This window comes from Rhineura floridana, chromosome 9 (genome assembly GCF_030035675.1).
Source record: "Rhineura floridana isolate rRhiFlo1 chromosome 9, rRhiFlo1.hap2, whole genome shotgun sequence".
In the NCBI taxonomy this organism is placed as follows: Eukaryota; Metazoa; Chordata; class Lepidosauria; order Squamata; family Rhineuridae; genus Rhineura; species Rhineura floridana.
Window position 1 is genome coordinate 54,177,219 of NC_084488.1, and position 20,481 is coordinate 54,197,699.

The 20,481-nt window shown below is 42.1% G+C and overlaps 1 protein-coding gene across 1 annotated transcript in view; it reads right to left on the bottom strand.

Moving 5' to 3' along the window:
• Positions 1-20,481, bottom strand: part of CPE (carboxypeptidase E) — a 116,701-nt gene that overhangs the window by 11,214 nt on the left and 85,006 nt on the right. Inside the window, exons 2-5 of the mRNA XM_061584354.1 lie at positions 12,998-13,194; positions 10,941-11,108; positions 9,459-9,576; positions 3,702-3,884 (exon numbers count right to left, since the gene is read on the bottom strand). Of these exons, the coding sequence (XP_061440338.1) occupies positions 3,702-3,884; positions 9,459-9,576; positions 10,941-11,108; positions 12,998-13,194 (666 nt within the window). The remainder of the gene's footprint in view (positions 1-3,701; positions 3,885-9,458; positions 9,577-10,940; positions 11,109-12,997; positions 13,195-20,481) is intronic.

Genomic DNA, 20,481 nt, shown 5'->3' on the forward strand with positions numbered 1-20,481 from the left:
ACAATACTTGCAAATATTGTTTGAATAAAACAAAGGCATTTCTGATTTTTAAATTTAGCAACTATAGCAAACTATAGTTTTACTTGCTAAATTATACATCATGCATTTTATGTTCTTAAAGTATGTTTATATATTTCAGTTTTTTCAAGAATTTCAATTTATTTTATTTTTTAAAAGGAGGTGAGAAAATGGTTTTTCTGTGGCTTCAATAATCTCTAGAAATTTTGCCCTTTCAGATTAATATGAATTTTTAGCTGAAGTCCATTAGGATAAATACATGTATGAGAATCAGGGCCAATATTTATTGCTTGATTGCTTGAAGCATTCATGCTGCCCTTCAATTTACAAAACTTCCAGGCTAACAATTCACTATATATCTGGTTGTTGAACCAAGTCAGATACATAATGTATTGAAATTGCTAACTTCATACACTGAATATCTTGACAGTCACAGCTCTGTGTAAAAACTGTACCAAACCTAATATTGCATCCGGTCTGTATATTCTCTTGGGATACATTTGGCTTGAAAAGCTCTATTTTCAGCAGGCAAAAAACAGTTTCCAGGTGTAGTTCAATTATTTCCAGATGAAAAAGGAAACATGTTTTTATGTGTGCAATAAAACACATGAATGACAGATAATAACAAAGCCAATGAAGCCTCAAGAAATAATTTAAAACAGGAATTGCATCCTAATCTTGCAGTTCAGGAAACACAGGCAATGTAGCAATGTTAATGATGGGGAGGAGACTTTAAAATGATGGAGCCAATGTGTCGACAGTACAATTACTAGCCCACACATGTTTAAGACATTATAAACCAATCTAAAGCACATGCTCACCAATAAAAAAAAAAAAGGAGTGGGGTGATGAATGAATGCGAATACAGGTTTCCATGTATGCACCCTCTTCTGGATGAGGAACTAAACATATATTGTGTATGTATAATCTGTATGTGTAATTCTCAAGGCTGGATTAGAAGGCCTCATATAGTGCCTACCATAGTGAACACTAACAGGTGAGGTGGGGACCTGAATGTAGGTTCTCTCTTACCCCTAGGGTGAAGAACAGAAGAGGAATGAAGGTAAGCCTAAATTTAGGGGGTGGGGGCCTCCTTGAAAAGATGACCAGTGATGTCAAATATGACAGCTATACATTCACATCTCCAGATTTTAGCCACAACCTCCTTGAAAGAATAAATTGGCACGTTACATCTTGCCTTTTGTTTGCCAGAGTGAATTGCTTCCCATGAAACAAAATGATGGTTGTGATTTTTCATTTAATGAAAGGAACAAACTAACATGCATGTTTTTTTATATGTTACACTGTTCTCACAAGTAAACCGCTCATACAGGCAATACTATGGAGAATCAGTGACCATTTTGTATCATTGGAACAATTTTTATTGAAGGAGGGAAGAGGGAGGGAACTCACCCTAGGGTAGGAATGGGGAGCCCGTAGCCCTCCAAATATGGCTGGACTGCAACTCCAATCATTCCATTCTGACCATTGGTAATGTTGGATGAGCCTAATGGAGTTGAAGTACAACCAACATCTGGAGTACAACCTGCCCTAGAGGGACACATCCACATCATTTTTTCCTATCTACCAAATCTTATAAATGTGGCAACTAAATATCCTGCAATATCTTAAAGACTGATATATCCAGCAAACTGGGCTCTGGCCCATAACACATTTAGGCAAACTATATTTGCCAGTGTATAATGTGCCAGAGGTTTATTTTCACAAAAAAGGCATTTAACAAATTAACATTTTTGCCTGTTTTTCTAAACAGAGCTTGAGAAAAATGTGACAGTAGTGATGTAATTCACTGCAAATACATTTTGCATAAATGTATGCAATGCAAATTACAGTGCAATCCTAACCATGCCTAGTTAGTATTGCCCTATTGTATTCAAAGGTGTTTACTCCCAGGTAAATAGGGTTAAGATTGCAGCCGTAGACATCACATATTGATCCTACTTTATCAAATTCCTGCTAATGCCATCATCTGCCACAGCACTGACCGTTAGACATCTTGTTTCCCTTTGTATTTTCTAGGCACAAGGTAAACCTCCCTTTCCCATAGTAAACCTGTGCCATGAATGCTGGTTAGATGTCCAACAATATGAATTGAATTAAAATGAGCAAAAGCTACAACAGTTCTAGACTAGGGTGACAGCACTTTAAAAGCAAAGGCTGCAGCCCTGCAGGTTATCTCCAACTGACTTCAAGGGGACTTAAGTAACTAACATGTAGGGCTATAACCAATGGGACCGAAAATGCAGCCCAGCTGTTTGCAGGGCAAGATAATCTTCTTGCAGTTTCTGTACTGATAGGAAAACCAGATTAGAGCCTCTTAATCCTGCATTTCTGGAGGCTTCATGGGATTAGAGACTACCAATGTTCAGGAGCGTTTAAAGGTATAACACCCCCTTCCAACGTATGGCCATTATGTGTCTTAAAAAAGATTGACTATTTAATTCATGTACATTTACACATGCAAGGTGACCAGCTGTAATGGGGGCCATCACTTCTATGCCTTCAAGAGTTGAGTAGAAGAGGAAAATTCAGCAGGTGAGAGCAGCGCTGAGAAAAGCTGCCCTTGTTGAAATATGTTCTTCTGCCGAACTATTTCAAGGCACAGGAGCCCTGTCCTCCTTTGCATCTTTCCAATTTTACATTTAATCAGTATACGCATAGTTGCCCCACCTCCTCCTCCACAGTATGCTATATCTGTCCTTTACATCCTATCTCTGCTTACATTTTAACCTCTCTTTTTATGTGTGTGGCAGGGGTTATCTCTACGCATTTCTTGACTGATGGGCATCCACCCATATCAGATTACTATCTTACAGGATACTTTAGTAGTAGATACGAGAAACAGCAAGGTGGGCAACTGTCAGTACAACTCCCACTGACTATCATGGGTCCAGGGCACTTATTATTACCAGATGCCTGCTGCTCCCATCACATTTGAAAGACGAGCTTTCAGAAAACACATTTATCTCTAAAGAGCTGTTCACATGTGATCTTTGAACAATAGTATATACTGTGCCAAGTTAGACTTGTATAAGTGAAGGGAAAACAATAGAAGATTGCATTTTTAGCTACAGTTAAGGGAACAAATAGTGACGGGCAAGTTGATTTTCTGATGGGAAGCACTTGTCCCTTCAAGTGTGTTGGTGTATGTGTGTATAGGGGGTGAAACCTATCCTTATCAATAACAGTTGGGCGGCAAGAGTAGAGGCAAAGGGACATCTCAGTCAGCACAGTGCAAGTGCATGGCTGCTAGCTGCTGAGACCGCTGCTAATGTCAGCAGTCTGTCTCCATGACAGGGGCATCTAGCCAATCAGCAGCCACTTGCACAGTGCTGACCAAGATGCTTCTGCCTCCATTACTGACTCCTTATGGTGACTGGTAAAGGCAAGCTTTCCCATCTCTATGCAATTACCTCGCAACAGTAGCTGGCAATTCCCACCTGTGAATGACCTCACCAGCTTCTGTTAAAGAGAATTGTGCTTTTCATGCATGGATGTGAGCAGGGATTGTGTCACTTCTATATTATGTGCAGTCCTTAACACATTGTTAACATTATTTAAATGTTAAGTGGTAGTAGCTGCATCAGCAACAGCAGCCACTAGCAACTGATATTCTCTACAATAAATAAATCCCTATAATATCATAATGGATTAGCACAAACCTCCTGGAACACTATACCAAGCACCACCATTGGTTGTTCCATCTATGAAACTGCTGTCGTCATCATTCTTGCGACACGGTGGCCTGTTTGGGTCAGACATGGCTGGATTAAAGGATGAATAGCTTCGAGCTAAGCTTTGGAAAATAGCATCATCTGGGCAAGAGCTGTATTCATGTGCACTACCTAGGGAAATAAAACCAAAAACATGTAAAGCAACAGATAGAACAACTTTAGAGTCTGTGTCTGTTGTTTTTGCCTGGAGTACCTATTATGTGGTGGGGGGAGAGACAGGAGTTACACAGAAAGAAGGCTGAATGCATTTTATTATTTACAAGCACTTTTAGACAGCTTTCCATTAAAAAAACCCTCAGAGCTGTTTACAATAAAAAATACAAGTTCAATATAACATTTCAATACAATAAAATCATCACCAGTACAAAGCCAAAGACAGTTAAAACTGGCATTACTTGTATTTGTTTTTAAATAAATACAACACATCACATGTACAAAATAGGCAAGCACATTGCAGGTAAAATTAAGTGAGCAAGATTCTAATTTACAAAGATCACTTTACAAGATACAATATATCCTGAGATTGCTACCTGAAGTTGATCAGAACCAAACTAGATTATTTTTATTTCCACAGTTAAATTTAAAGATTCTTAATTGAAGCATAAATGTATGAGTCTGTAGAACACAGTGTAGCCTTCTGCAAGTTATAAGACATACGTCATTTAGCTGCCAATACTTAGGGTCAGTAAATGCATTTACACGTTTACATTTCATAAGGACTAGACAAGATATTTTAAAGTACACTTAAAATGTAGTGTGTGAATGAGGCTATACATATATTATGGAGATATACTCGCCAAAGAGCCAGCATTGGTTGCAGCTCTCTATAAATTATAGATTTGAAAACAAATCTGGATTTGCTGCAACACTGCCTGGGATAACAGAAAGTTTAAAGGGTGACCATTAGAAGACTCGATTTTGGCATAATGAAAAACTATGATTTCTTGTTATGTGCATGAGCCTTGCACTTGTGCACTCTTCCTTCCTCTCCTCCTCCAGTATAGCCTGGATGAAGAGACTGGAAGTGTTTCCTTTTGTTTATGATTAACCACAGTTTAGCATTATGTCTGAACTCTCAACTATGGTTAATCTTAACTATGCTTTATTGAAACAAGCCAGTTTCATAAGCCATGGTTTGAAGTTGGCTCATTTCAGTAGGCCATAGTTAAGACCACAGTTTGTCCAGCTTGGGACATAACACTAAACTATGATTAGTAAAAAACAGAAGCAAAAGCTTTGTATCTCCTTTTTGTAGCCATATAGAGGAGAGGAAAGAAAAGAGCATACAAACCTGAGCCTCAGATTCATCCAACATTAAACCATAGTTTAGCATTAAAACCATACAAGACCATTGTGTATTCTACTTATTCCAACCAAGTAGTGGTCAGTGACATCAGCAATTCATGTCAGAGATGCCTATCCAATCAGCAACCATGTCTTTTCATGGTGCTAAATGAGGTTCCCTATTCTCCACTGCTGCCTCCCAGGACCTACAGGTAAGAATAGGAATTCCCTTTTTCACCCCATAGAGTAGTTCAATCAGCTGCCAGTGCCATTTAGAAATAACATTCTGAACACTTTACACCCTGCCAGAGACTTTAGAAAACACACTTTCTACAGCTCCAAAATGATGGCACATTTCACATCTGGAAGAAGATCCAGGAGGCAGCGAGGAGGCGGCCTCACCATATCGCCTGCTCTGGGAGTTGTCCGGAGCCGCTGGAAGGTGGGGGGCTTCCTGCGTTCTGCTTCCTGCTCCCTGCTTTTTAGTTCTTTCCCGCTGTTGCGGCTTGCCGGAACCCGAGTCCGAGCGTCATTGCGGCCTTGGGCGCTGTGGCGCCGCGGCTTCGGATTTTGGCTGCTGCCGCTGCCATCAATCCGGGCACGGCCATTGCTGCAGCTGATTTCTGTGGCGTTGCGGGACGGGTCGGGGCTACTGCCTGGGACATGGAAGCCCCTGTTGCCGCCACTGGGCTGCCCCGGAGTGCAAGACTGGTGCTGTGTCATTACTGCTCGAGTGGGCGCTGTTGTGTGCACGGATGTGGATGCTGTTGCTGTCATTGTCGTCGCGCCCGCTGTTGTCATTTATCATCATCTGCTTGGGCGTGAATCAACGAGGCCTGGTCGCTGCTGCTATCTCTTCTGAGGTGCGCCACCGTTGCCGCTGTTATTTGCTTCTGCTCGGGTGTGGTTACCGCTGTAGTCGTCGCCGCCGCTGCTGCTTGGCTGTCGATCGGCCCAAGACAGACACTGCTGGCCCACATGCCTGAATGTTGGATGCTTTGATGTCTGCCGCTGTTGTTTTAGCTGTGATTGTCTGGTGTGGATGAGTTTGAGTTATTGTATGAACTGTATGACTGTGTTGTCTGGGTTTTTGTGTGGCTGATTTGTGGTTTGGGTTTGGTGTGAATGGGATTGAGTGAGTGTGTGAGTGCATGAGTGTGTATTTATGTGTGTTTTGTCATGTGCCTGGGAGAGAGAGTTCGACCGGGGGGACTTTCGGGGGCCCCAATCAACGTAGTGACGGGTAATGGGAGGTATGGTGATGTGAGAAGAACATGCCAGGTAAGGGGAACTCGTCTCAGACAAGTTGTGTCTGTACCTTGTTCCGGTCCTTCTCACACCCGCAGGACTGTTGGTTGTCCTATCAGCCAGCCCTCGGATCTCCAAGTGCTGCTTTTAAATGCCAGGTCAGTACATAATAAGATCTCCCTCGTCCATGACTTAATTGCTGATGAGGGGGCCGACCTGGCATGCATAACCGAGACCTGGGTGGGTGATCAGGGAGGAGTTGCTCTTTCCCAGCTCTGCCCACCTGGGTATACGGTTCAGCACTGTGGCAGATCCGAGGGTCGGGAAGGTGGGGTGGCTGTGGCCTATAGGAGTTCTCTCTCGCTCATCAGGCACCCTGTCCAGGTGACGACTGGCCTGGAATGTCTCCACCTTGTGCTGGGTCAAAGAGACAGACTGGGAATTATGTTGGTGTACCGTCCACCCTGCTGCACAACAGCTTCCCTAACTGAGCTGTCAGAGGTAGTCTCGGAGGTACTGTTGAGGTCCCCCAGACTATTAGTACTGGGAGACTTCAACATCCATGCCGAGGCTGCTTTATCTGGGGCAGCTCAGGACTTCATGGCCTCCATGGCAACCATGGGGCTGTCTCAATTTGCCACTGGCCCTACACATGTGTCGGGGCACACTCTTGATTTGATCTTTGCCACTGGACATGGAGATGGTGATCTGGAGGTGGGGAGTTTTTTATCGACCCCATTGTCATGGAAAGATCACCGCTTGTTGAAGTTTAGGCTTACAGCCACCCTTTCCCTCCGCAAGGGTGGAGGACCCATTAAGTTGGTCCGACCTCGGAGACTAATGGATCCTTTGGGTTTCCAAAGGGCTCTGGGGGATTTTCCGGCTGATAAGACAGGTGCTCCTGTCGAAGCCCTGGTCGAACTGTGGAATACGGAAATGACCCGGGCTGTGGACACGATCGCTCCTGCACGCCCTATCCCATGCAGAGCTCATGCAGCCCCGTGGTATACCCCGGAGCTGAGAGCGATGAAGCAAGAGAGGAGAAGGCTTGAGTGCAGATGGAGGCGTACTCCCGACGGATGCAATTACGCCTTGGTGAGTGCCTCCACCAAACTCTATACAGAAGCAGTGAGGGCAGCGAAAAAGCGACATTTCGCTGCCACTATTAAATCAGCTCTCAACCGCCCAGCGGAGCTCTTTAAAATTGTCCGAGGGCTTTTACATTCTAGCCCTCAGGATATTATAGTACCTTCTGAATCCCGCTGTAACGAGTTCGCTGGGCACTTCCAAGATAAAATCTCTTGCATCCGCCGGGACTTAGACTCCAGTATTATGGCAGTTGAATCTAATGAGGTATCCGGAACACGGTCTTGTCCTCATTTATTGGATGAGTTTCAGTTGGTACAGCTTGAGGACGTTGACAAGGTGCTTGGACTGGTGCGTGCAACCACCTTTGTACTGGATCCTTGCCCCTCTTGGCTAGTGAAAGCTGGCAGGGATGGAACAGCCGGCTGGGCCAGGGAAGTGATAAATGCCTCCTTGAGAGACGGAGTGGTCCCTAGTTGCTTAAAAGAGGCAGTAGTGAGACCACTCCTGAAGAAACCTTCCCTGGACCCAGATAATTTGAACAACTATAGACCGGTAGCGAATGTTCCATTCCTGGGCAAGGTCTTAGAACGAGTGGTTGCCAGCCAGCTCCAGGTGCTCTTGGATGACACTGATTATCTAGATCCGTTTCAATCTGGTTTTAGGCCCGGTTTTGGCACTGAAACAGCCTTGGTTGCCCTGTATGATGACCTATGTTGGGAGAGGGACAGAGGGAGTGTTACGCTGTTGATTCTCCTTGATCTCTCAGCTGCTTTTGATACCATCAACCATGGTATCCTTCTGGAGAGGCTCACAGAGTTGGAGGTACTGCTTGGCGGTGGCTCCGCTCCTACTTGGTGGATCATCTCCAGAGGGTAGGGCTTGGGGAGCATGCATCGATACCCTGGACTCTCCATTGTGGAGTCCCGCAGGGATCGGTCTTGTCCCCTATGCTTTTTAACATCTACATGAAGCTGCTGGGTGCGGTCATCAGGAGTTTTGGAGTGTGTTGTCACCAGTATGCTGATGACATGCAACTCTATTTCTCCTTTTCATCTTCTTCAGGTGAGGCTGTTGATGTGCTGAACCGCTGCCTGGCCGCGATAATGGACTGGATGAGAGCTAATAAACTGAGGCTCAATCCTGACAAGACCGAGACACTGTTGGTGAGTGCTTTCTCTGACCAGATGGTGGATGTTCAACCTGTTCTAGATGGGGTTACACTCCCCCTGAAGGAACAGGTTCGTAGCTTGGGGGTTCTTTTTGATCCATTCCTGTCTCTCGAGGCGCAGGTGACCTCGGTGGCATGGAATGCGTTCTACCACCTTTGGTTGGTAGCCCAGCTACGTCCCTATCTGGAAAGCGATGACCTCGCCTCAGTTGTGCACACTCTGGTAACCTCTAGACTGGATTACTGCAATGCGCTCTACGTGGGGCTGCCTTTGAAGACAGTCCGGAAACTTCAGTTAGTGCAAAACGCTGCAGCCAGACTGCTGACGAAGACTAGGCAGTCTGGGCATATTACACCTGTTCTGGCGCGTTTGCACTGGCTGCCTATTTGTTTCCGGGCTAGATTCAAAGTGCTAGTTTTGACTTATAAAGCCTTACACAGTGCGGGACCACAGTACCTGGCGGAACGCCTCTCCCAATACAAACCTACCCGCTCACTACGTTCAACATCTAAGGCCCTCCTCCGAGTTCCGAATCACAGAGAGGCTCGGAGGGTCGTAACAAGATCTAGGGCCTTTTCAGTGGCTGCCCCCGAATTATGGAACAGTCTCCCCGATGAGGTCCGCCTGGCGCCTACACTTCTATCTTTTCGGCGCCAGGTGAAAACCTTTTTATTCTCCTAGGCATTTTAATCTACCTTTTAAGCTTTTAATGTATATGAGGTTATTTATTGTTTATATTTATGTTCTATTGTTCTTGTGATGTTATTGTATTTTATCCTATGCTGTTCACCGCCCTGAGAGCCTTCGGGCTGTGGGCGGTATATAAATTGAACAAAATAAATAAAAATAAATAAATAATGCCTTTGAAATGAATGGGACTGTGTATGGCACATACCAGTGCGAGTCTCATCATATGGGTAATTTGCCACAAGGTCTCCACCATGAAGGTTGGCTGACAGCACAAAGGGGATATCCATAATCCAGTGAATTACACTTTTTGTTTCAGGTGCAAGCTGTGGAAGAATAAAAATGTGTTATTTATCAGCTTTTTAAAGCCACTTGGCTAATACTGTGTAATAAGCACCATCATATATTTTTTGTTTAGAGTAATGTTAGATTAGAATAGTTCATCAACTTCCATGACTTCACATTGGTCTAAATCTTGTGAAAACTGAATTAGGCAGGCCTGCTTCACACATTGTATGTTCATGATGTACCCATAAAATGTTTTGATGTAATGTATGACTAAGTACGCAAGGGTTTACAAATATGTGCATGATAGAAGTTGATAGATCCTCAATGAGTATACACTTAGGCCTACATCCAACACAGAGTTAGGCATGCTTCAGCCCATTAATATCAATGGGCTACAACAGCTTAACTCTCTGTTGGAGTTAAGCCTCAGTGTCATGCAATATGTATATAAAGCAGCCCATAGAGGGCCTCTGCTTCCTTCTCCAAGGCCAAACTGGATGTTCAGGAGAGACCCAGATCTCCAGGAAATGTCTAAAAAGAAGAAGCTTCAATCTGGAGGGGAGAAAGGGTGGGTGTCACTTGGCAGGCATTTCATCAGGTGGCCCAAAGCCTGTCAGGCCTTTAGCCTTGAGCAATTTTAAGCTTTTGTTCTGGATCCTTGGTATTCACTGCTGTCTAATTTTACTGTTCTGTGTATTCTCTGCTTTTGTTGTTTTATTATTGTGTTAACTGGATTTTTATTTTATTTGTACTGTAAACCACTTGGAGGACCTTCCCATGGGAAAGTGCCCTATAAATACCAAAACAAAGAAACAAACAATGTGTTAAGAATATGTTTGAGGCCTTCTGTTGTATTCTAGCACAAAAACACTCATCTGGCTCTTTTAAAAAAAAAGTGAAACGGAAGTGAACACCAGCATGCCTTGAAGCCCTTTTCCAGACTGCCTCCCTGTCCTAAATTCCTAGTCCTGCCTGCCTGCCTGGTCCTGCCTGCCTACCTGCCTTTTCAGCATTCCTAGTCCAGAGAAAACCCCCAAGCTTTTTCCTCTTAAACTTAACAACAACAACAACCTTAACCAGGTTTTGTATAACCTTTAGATTTCACCTTGCTTTTGACTAATTTGCCCAAATAAATCAGCAGCCGCATAGACAAAAGGATAGAGATTCTAGAATCAAAGGCAGAAAACTCTCACATAAAAGAAGACAAAAAAGGGTCGTATTCAAGAAGATAAAACTCTATATCTGAAAAACTGAATCAGTATATCATGCTGTCTCAATTCCACTTTATTTATTAATTAAATGTTCAGGTGCCCATGATTATATTTTATGCCTGATTTAAAGAATATATAGAACTCTCTGAACATGACAGTCTAAAAGGTTGATGGAAAATACAATTGTTTACCTTTGGGTTCTGATCCACAGCTTTCTTCAGGCTTTTCAGTAAGTGATTATTTGGACCACCTTCTCTCTCATGGACATAGACTATTCTATCCAGATCAGGGAAATTTCGGTTTAAGTCTATTCCCTGGGCATTACTTCGGCCAACAAACCAGTCTTTGAGTTCACCAGGCTAAAAAGAAGAAGGGATTGGGAAAAGAAGGAATTATGATTATTAGAAAATCACACTGATGTTGTCATTTCATAGTACAGGACAGTTGCCATGATGGATTCTGAGAAATGGCCCATTTAGCTCATCACTGTATTTTCTGACAATACTTGAAAGATTCTCAGAAAAACGCAAAAGCTGGGCATACTGGAAACATTTGGCAACATTTGCACCAGGTTCTCAGAGGTATATCAATCCTTAAAGCTGATTTAATGCATGCATATTCATCACCTTATGACTGGCATGATCTCCACTGACACAGTTATATTTGAGTTTACTTCGGGTGATAAATGAGTTCTATGTGTGGTGCTTAACCTGTGATTGCTGATTCACACAGAGGTCAAGGAGTAATGAACACATGCTTGTGAATTGGTACCAAACATGAAGATTGTGCTTTTAGTAATCACAGCTCATAAAGCACCAGCAAATGCATTGACTATACCAAAATTAACCCAAAACATAACTTAATAGCAGCCTTGTACCCAGCACTGCTCAGGAATTCTAAGAAACCAAAAATTCTAAGAAACCAAAATATCAGTACAGGGTTTTGAAATCAGTGGTAAAAATCAGTGCAGTTTTAGAAGGTTCACTCTGCCATCTTCTTTCAGAAATGCATCCAAATGTATCCAAACACAGATGAAAATTTGTTCCCTGATCTCAGGAACCATAATGCAAAATGTGGTTATTATATCTTAAGAGGTATCCAAATGCATAGCAAATACATAATTTTCCAGAATATATAGTAGATATTGAACACTATATAAGTAAAAAAAGAGAGCAGACATTCTAATATCCCCCTCCCCACAGCTATATAAAATTAAGAGTCCCTGACATTTAGAAATAATGAGTCAACATGAAAAAGACACATACATCTACTATTTATTGATCAAAGTCTTAGTAACAATGGTGGTCCCTAGAAAAAGAAATACAGGGCAAATATCAAAAAGAAAAGCTTTCCTTTGGGCCAATTCATGTTTAAATGCAAGATGCTCATGAGAAAAGGCTACTTGGAGCCACCAGAGGGTGCTCCCACACTGAACAACTCTAATCAATAATTTCTTAGCATTTCAGCTTAGTAATAAAGATGACTGTGGCTCACGTTAAGCAAGTGACTTTGAAATAGCTCTAACTGCATACTTAATGCAGCTGGAAGAGAAGGAAGGTAGATGAAAAATGCAAAGTGCTGCATGGATACTACTACATGGAAAATGCCAACAGTCACTTATATCAGAGAAAATGAGGTAACATCTAGCACGATGACAACAAAGGCTCACTGCACACAAAATGTTTGTAGTGTTGTAGCCACTGAGGCACAGTACTGCGTAAGTGGCCTTTCACCTATGACACCCAGAGAATAGTATGAGAGCATAGATACTGTTACACAGTTAAAGCAGAAGAGGTCTCAGAGTGGTCACTGTCAGGGTGGGAATATAAGAACATAAGAAGAGCCTGCTGGATCAGGCCAGTGGCCCATCTAAGCAGGACCTAATCACAAGAGCACTCTCCCATCTGTTGTTTCCAGCAACTGGGATTCAGAAGCATAATGCATCTGACCATGGAAGCAGAGCATAGGCATCATGGCAAGTAGCCATTGGTAGCTCTTTCCTCCATGATTCTGTCTAATCCTCTGTTAAAGCCATCCAAGTTGGTGATCATCACTGCCTCCTGTGGGAGCACATCCCCCACCAAAAAAATTCTGGGCACTGCAGTTTAATGTCAGTGATGATTTTAGCTATTCAGTTCAAACCTGCATACCACTAATAACTGTATTTGAACTGTATTTAAAAAGGCATGGCTTCCTAAGTAAATTGTATTGATGTAAATATTTGGATAAATGGCTACAGTTTACATACCTGTGAAGCAGCCTTCTCAAACCCATCTGGATTCAATGATGGCATGATGTGGATACGTGTGCTGTGGATCAAGTTGATGATTGTTTCATTTCCCTTCTGATATTCATTGCACAGGTACTGAGCTAAGAAGATGAGAAGCTCCCTTCCAACAGCTTCATTTCCATGCATGTTCCCAACATACTTGAATTCTGGCTCACCTAAAACATGAAGAAAATGTGATGTCAGACATTTACAAACGTCAAAGTGAAAAATGTGTATATCAGATCAGAAAGAGAGCATACAATCATGTAATAAAATTGCTAGGATCCTAAGTTGCTTCTCCGTTTATGTATAGGAGGGGGTGATTTCCATCAACTCCCACCTCCATCTATGGCTCCTCTTCCAACCTTTTCCCAAGGATCCCCCAAGAGAGAAGTGAGAAGCAGGAAAGCCCTTTCTGTAAGCATGAACTCTGTTCTATTCCTGCAAGGAAAGTTAGGACCCAGGCTAATGTATACCGGATCATACTGACCTAGGATCCAAGTCAACATATACCAGAACATACTGATTTAGGCTAAAGTCCAGTACATTGTAAAAGGAGTGAACTCCAACTGAATAATAATAATGCAAGCCTGTGCAATTGTGCTCTGCATTGTTGTTGTCATTTTATTAATTTTCTATAATTCTAACTTCAGACTTTTTTTTAGTACAAAGCTCCTGTCTTTGTCTACAGTAATAGGGTTTCCAGTGAACTCTATAACCACCAGGTATTACAATATCTGAACAGTAAAGAAATGAATTATTTATTAACTTTTTTTAAAAAAAAGTCTTCACTCCCTGAACTCTGTCTGCTCCCCACTGCTGCTACAGACGACACCTCTTCCTTGCTTCAAACGAGAGGGGAGGACTTTGCTGAAGTGCTAGAGTGTCTTTCAGGTGCGCTGAGGGCAGGCATCTGCCTATACCACATATGGCAGATGCCAAAGGAGGCTGAGGGAGGTGCTATCAGAAAGAAGAGGGGATTACTATCCCGACTCCCATCTCCTCACACTTTCACTGCTGACAATGCCCTTACTCAGAATGAGAGGAGAGGGCTTTTTGTGATGCAAAAAAGAAGCAAGGCTGCAAGGAAAGGCTGCTTTCCCCCTTTCGTCCTGCCTTTCTTGACTCCTGCTTCACTGCCAACTCTTTAAAAAAATTATTCTTATTTGCAAGGCCACCCAGATTTCGCCTTCGGCACAGGCGGACACAAGGAGCAGTGAGGAAGCTCAGGACTTGCTCACCCCCCATCTCTGAGGCTAAGTGTGTGTACCAGGGTCCCTCCTTTCTTCCACCTATATTCTGCCCCCCCAACCTCTTTCTCCAAGATACTGCAGCAGTTGAGGGCTTCCCACATGCCCAAATGCATGCACGCCTGCAGATGCTTGCAGGAGGGACAGGTGTGTTTGTGTGCGTGTGTGCACTGATCTGTCTTCTGCTCCACTCTCATTCCCCAAGTGCACACTAACCAAGTCATCAGTTCTGATGATCATCCTGAGGCCTAGTAGCACTAACCTCCTCCTCAATTTATCCATCCTTTTGTCTTCACAATCTAGCATCCCTACCACTACCACATTGCTGCTTCTTGATTATGATGATGATTTTTTAAAAGCTCAGCAGGTTGGCTGAGGCTGGGGTCCACACACTGCAGCTGAAATGTATTTATTTATTTAATAACGATTGCATTTATATCCCACCTTTCCTCCATGCTGCTCAAGGTGGTGTCCTGGTCCTTCCCATTTCCATTTTATCCTTACACCAAACCTGTGAGATAGGCGAGACTGTGTCTGGTCCAAGGTCACCTAGTGGGCTTCATGGCTGTGTGGGGATTTGAACCTGGTTCTTAGTCCAACACTGTAACTCACTGGTGTTTGGAGACAGGACTGTACATCACTGTGGGGGGAGGGGGATCCCAATTTGATTGGACCTTTGCATTAAGAAAAGAAAGCAACACCTCCCTGTCTGCAGGGAGCTTTCTATGGAAAGGGATATCTGAAGATGTGATTTTGCCACACACCATTTTTTAAATTAACAGAGACTAAAATTACAATTAGCAGGGGGGGTGGGTTCATAAACTTTTTTGAGCTTACAAAGGGGCTCCTGTACTCATAAAGGTTGGGAAACACTGTTCAATATATTTAAGTTGCTCGCCTGGTGAGGTGGATCTGCAATGCTAGCTTCCCAAAGACGTCACTGCTGCTTACTGGGAGGAAGAGGGGTGAGGACACAGCAAGGTCTGGGCTGTGCAGAGGCACCAGTGAAGCCAACCCAGAGTCTTTGCATATATAATTGTACAACCATTTATATACAATACAGATATACATATACAAATTGTCAGTATTAATAGCATTACTCTATTAGTGTATTCAGGGAGAAAGCAGGACTGTTAAAATCCCATGCAAGGTCTCTTCAACATCTACAACTACAATACCAGTGGTGAGAAATACACTCTGAGTATCTGGTAATGTGACTTTTTCCTCTCTTTTTCAGCTCTGGTAACAAATCCTAATATATTATCCAGTTCATTTAAGCTGTTTTGTCTTTCTTTTTCTTTTTTTAAAGGGGATAATAACCATTTTCAATATTAAAGTTCACTTTAATGTTGTACCAAAAAGCATCATTCTAAAAGTTTCCATATGTCAGCCAAACGTAAAAAAAAATGTATGAGTTACATTTAAACAAACATGATCACCATTTTGCCGTTGGTAGATGCTATAACTGCAGAAGCTTGAGGAGCATGAAATCAGACATTTGAAATTTTAAGCCATATAAAGAGTATATATGTATTTACTAAAAACAATCCCAATATATTATTATAACATGTTTTCTCAACCACTGACATCTTACCGTACCTTAGTACCACCTGCTAACCACCCTCTTTCTTTCATTCACTACTTGAGTCCTGGTTTGTCCCCTCCTTACTGTGCAGGGGCCATGCAATTTCTACATTACGAGCTTGCCCAATTAAACAAATGTCAAATAATATTTGCAACACAACAAATTTCACGCACCATCAAGCTTTAGGTCCTAATTCTCAATGATAACGCTGCATCAAATATCACAACATTCTTATATTGAAAGCCCTTTGGTGCAGAAATCAGCATGCAACCTCCATGTACGTTCAAGTGTGACAATCTAATGTACATTATAGAGATGGTGTAGCTCTTAAAGGTGCAAAGAGATGGAACAATACATCAGAATGTTCCCATTGGAAGTGTTCTGATAGTTATTTAAGTTTATATGCCACTTAACACCAAATTTTCTAAACAGTGGTACCTGTACATTCTAAACAGTGGTCGCCTCCCATTTTTGAATAGCTAAATAATTAACTAATAAAGATAGCTAAACATATGTAAATGATTTGTATTGCATTTATATGATCACAGTTTTGGTAAACAAGGCTTAGCCTTTGTCCAGAAAAATGAGCTTTATGTTTATGCTTTGTGTATTACAAAGAATGTTTTTCAGAATCTCTTAATCTGCCCCCTCCAAAAAACCCCATAACAGCATATGTTTTATTTTGCCACTTTCACATGCTTTCCCCATTCATTCAATCTATTAAGAAATGCAGTTTTGTATGTGCCAGGCCACCATAATAAATTGTGAGTTACTTGATATTTGGCCCAAGGTAAAAAGAAGTGCCCAAAGATATAATTTTGTTGATGCAAGATCATAATCTCCATAAATTAATGCAGGACAGTGCTATTAATCTGTCAGCCATTTGAAATATGTCCGTAATAACAGCCAGTATTTCATATATGAATAAAAGCAATGAAACTACAGAATACTCTGTTAACTCAGAACTGGGAAATATTATCTTCTTAACCTAGTAGTAGAATATACCTGTATTACACAGGTAGGGAACCTGTGGCCCTCCAGATGTTGTTGGACTCCAACTTCCATCAGCCCCAGCTAGCATAGTCAGGGATTATGGGAACTGTCATCTAGCAACATCTGGAAAGCTACAGGTTTCACATCCCCAATGGATATGTTGGGATGTGTGCAAATGACAATGCATTGACCAACCTTTCACAGACAGACAGACCTCTCACAGCTGACCCTGTCCCAGCCACAGATAAAGTACTGCAGCCCAAGGTTACTTGTGGAGAACAAAGAAGTACAAAAATGGCAACTTAGTCCAGGGCCCTTTCACAAGGCGCTGGAGAGTTAAACAGAGATTCTGGTTCTGGCCTACCCTTAGCTTGTCCCTTTAAGATGACCCAGTTTCTCTACTCTTCTATCATGTATAAGCAGAGCAGTCATATCTCACCTATGTCAGGCCTGAACACATAGGTTGCAGACCAACACTCCAACAATAATTAACACTTTGATAGTCTCCATCTCCTTGCCACTGAAACTGGGATCATTTTACCACCCTGTAGCCCCTGGCCATTTTCCAGGATACATGGCACTCATCTGACTGGCTGGTCAGAGCTACCTGTTAATCAAAACCCACATGGGTCAAAAGCTCTTATAAATGGAACACTGTCAGCATTCTGAGGTCCCTAAACATCTAGGGTGCTATGCTACTTGCGAGGAGATTAGATACCTGTACGTTTCTGCACTGGGATACACACTTGAAATGTTTATTTTCTTTTATGCACCATTCTGACTTTTCTCTTTCACTCCCTTAAACCTGATTCTTAATGAATTCTCTAAAAAATTGATTGCTGGGGTCCAATGCTTGTGTTCTTCCACCATTGCGCCTAGAGCTCTTTGGTCCCATGTTAGGCATTCAGGTATAGTGAGAACTGCAGGAAAGGAAGCTACCCTGCTCTCCTGGGAGGGACAGGTGTGGGCTGGATGCTCACTCATCTCACAGCCTTGAGAACTGTCCTCACCTCAAGATTTGAGGAAATGGAAGGCTGGCATTTTGGAGCTAGATCATCAGCCTTCCCCAACCTTGTGTCCTCCAGATGGTTTGGGCTACAACTCCCATCATCCTTGACCATTGGCCTTGCTGTAAGGGACATCTGGTTGGGGAAGGCTGGAGCAGAGCAACACATTACTTGGAGCAGAGTGACACATTGTTTTTGATCTAACCAAATTTTATAATCTACTTTTGAAAGTTGGAGTCTTATCTTAGGGCTACATAGAAAGCACTTTTGTGAAGGAAGAAGCATGAGAGCAACGTGTAAGATTTGTCTGGTTTCTGGATTTTTTAATTGTCAAAAATCAGAGATGGACCAATAATAAGTCCAGAAAATACTGTGCATTAAGGAAATTATCAGGATTAATCCAGAACAGGTTTTCTATGTCAATAGAACAAACACCACAGACTGCAAAGCAAAATGCATGGCTAGAGTGCTTTATGAGCAGCATTTTGTTTAAAACTTAGAATAAGATTATCTTTTTATATGTTATTTCCACTCTCTTGTATACATCAGGAAAAATCCAATGTAACTCATGTGTAAATAGGCTTTGGTATTTCGTATTATATCTATTTGCCTGCCAGCTTTAAATATTGTAACATGTACACAATTCTTCCAGCCATACAGTTTTCCAAATGGACTCCATCAGAAACAGGACATTAATTAATCTAAATTTATTTGAAGTCGCTTTTGTTTTTGTCTTTGTCTTCAATCAGAAAGAAATTCTCCAGAGAGCAGTTAAAAAGAGGATCTGGCAACAGAGAAACTGATAATCTTGTCCACATGAAAATGACAGCAAGGATGAAAGTAAGCCTGTTTTCAGTCATCTGGGGGAAAAAACCTGGTAAAACTCCTATTTGTCATACAGGAAATCTGCAATTTGTGCAGTTTTAATACTGAATGCGTAGGTGAAGGCATGTAGTGTGTACATAGCTCAGTTCACAATCGTGAGACAGAACAGCTTCTATTTAAGCCTACTGTGGTCTCAGTGACGTCTGCTGGATTAAAGTAGGTTTAACTGTCAGTGTACTTGGTTATATATTAACATATAAAGTTTAAGGCAGTAACATCAGAGCAGTGGTACCAAACAGTATGGCAAATTGCATTACTGGAGAAATTGATGCAACATCTGCAGATAGTTAAGGAGCCAAAGAAGGACACATGTATGACAACATGGAGGTCCTTCATTGATTTTGTTAAAGAGGTAGGGAATAATTGTTGTCCCCCCAAAAAAACCGCTTACAACCCTTGCTGTTCTTCTGAAGCAGGGCTGAGTTTACTGTCTCCATATTGATGTGGATTAGAGGTCCAGAAAAAGAAAAAAGAGGAGGGTTGGTACATGGGGGGGGAAGTTACTTATTAATAAGGTCTGTTTAATTCAAAGGATATGCATTTATTAACTATGCTGTCATAATACTTACCCAAAGAGAACAATGCTGGATAGTAGAAGTAAACATGTAATGGTATAATTATGTTATGATAATGATGATGATGATGATTTTAAATACATTTTATTGAATTTTTACAAACAGGTACGTATTTTAAACTTATCCCCTTCTCCCTTCCCTCCCTCCTCTCCTTATAATTACACCTTAACAACTTTGTCTCCTATTCCTTTGCAGGTTACAAAGCAAATGCATTGAGATATGACTCTGTTTCTATTATGTTATTATTATTTACCTAAGGAAAATTATGAAAGGCAGTTGAAGTAAATACATAAAATGAATGAAATGTAATGTAATATCATGTTGGAGATTGTACCAGATTTTTTATCAGTCAATCCTGTATGAGGGAGAGGGGAGGTAAAGGGTAAATGAAGATTAGAGGTTAATGACATGCCTTGTTTTCTTTTTGATACTCAGTAAAGACATCATTGAAAGACAAAAAAATCAACATATAGAGTTATCAGAAATAATTTCCAGAAGCATTCAGGACAGTCCCAGGGCTGTTTCCACTGATGTTAAATAGAGCATCAGCATTTACCCTAATGGCAGCAGAAGGTGGGCTTGAGAGCTTTTTGGAATTCATGCCTTAATATGTTTATGCTCTCCTAGGATCACAGAATCATAGAATAGTAGAGTTGGAAGGGACCTGTAAGGCCACCAAGTCCAACCCCCTGCGCAATGCAGGAATCCAAATCAAAGCATTCCCGACAGATGGCTGTCCAGCTGCCTCTTGAATGCCTCCAGTGTCGGAGAGCCCACTACCTCTATAGGTAGTTGGTTCCATTGTCGTATGGCTCTAACAGTTAGGAAGTTTTTCCTGATGTCCAGTCGAAATCTGGCTTCCTGCAACTTGAGCCCATTATTCCGTGTCCTGCATTCTGGGATGATCGAGAAGAGATCCCGGCTCTCCTCTATGTGACAACCTTTCATGTCCTTGAAGAGTGCTATCATATCTCCCCTCAGTCTTCTCTTCTCCAGGCTAAACATGCCCAGTTCTTTCAGTCTCTCCTCATAGAGTTTTGTTTCCAGTCCCCTGATCATCCTTGTTGCCCTCCTCTGAACCTGTTCCAAGTCTGTCTGCATCCTTCTTGAAGTGTGGAGACCAGAACTGGATGCAGTAATCAAGATGAGGCCTAACCAGGAGAAAAGA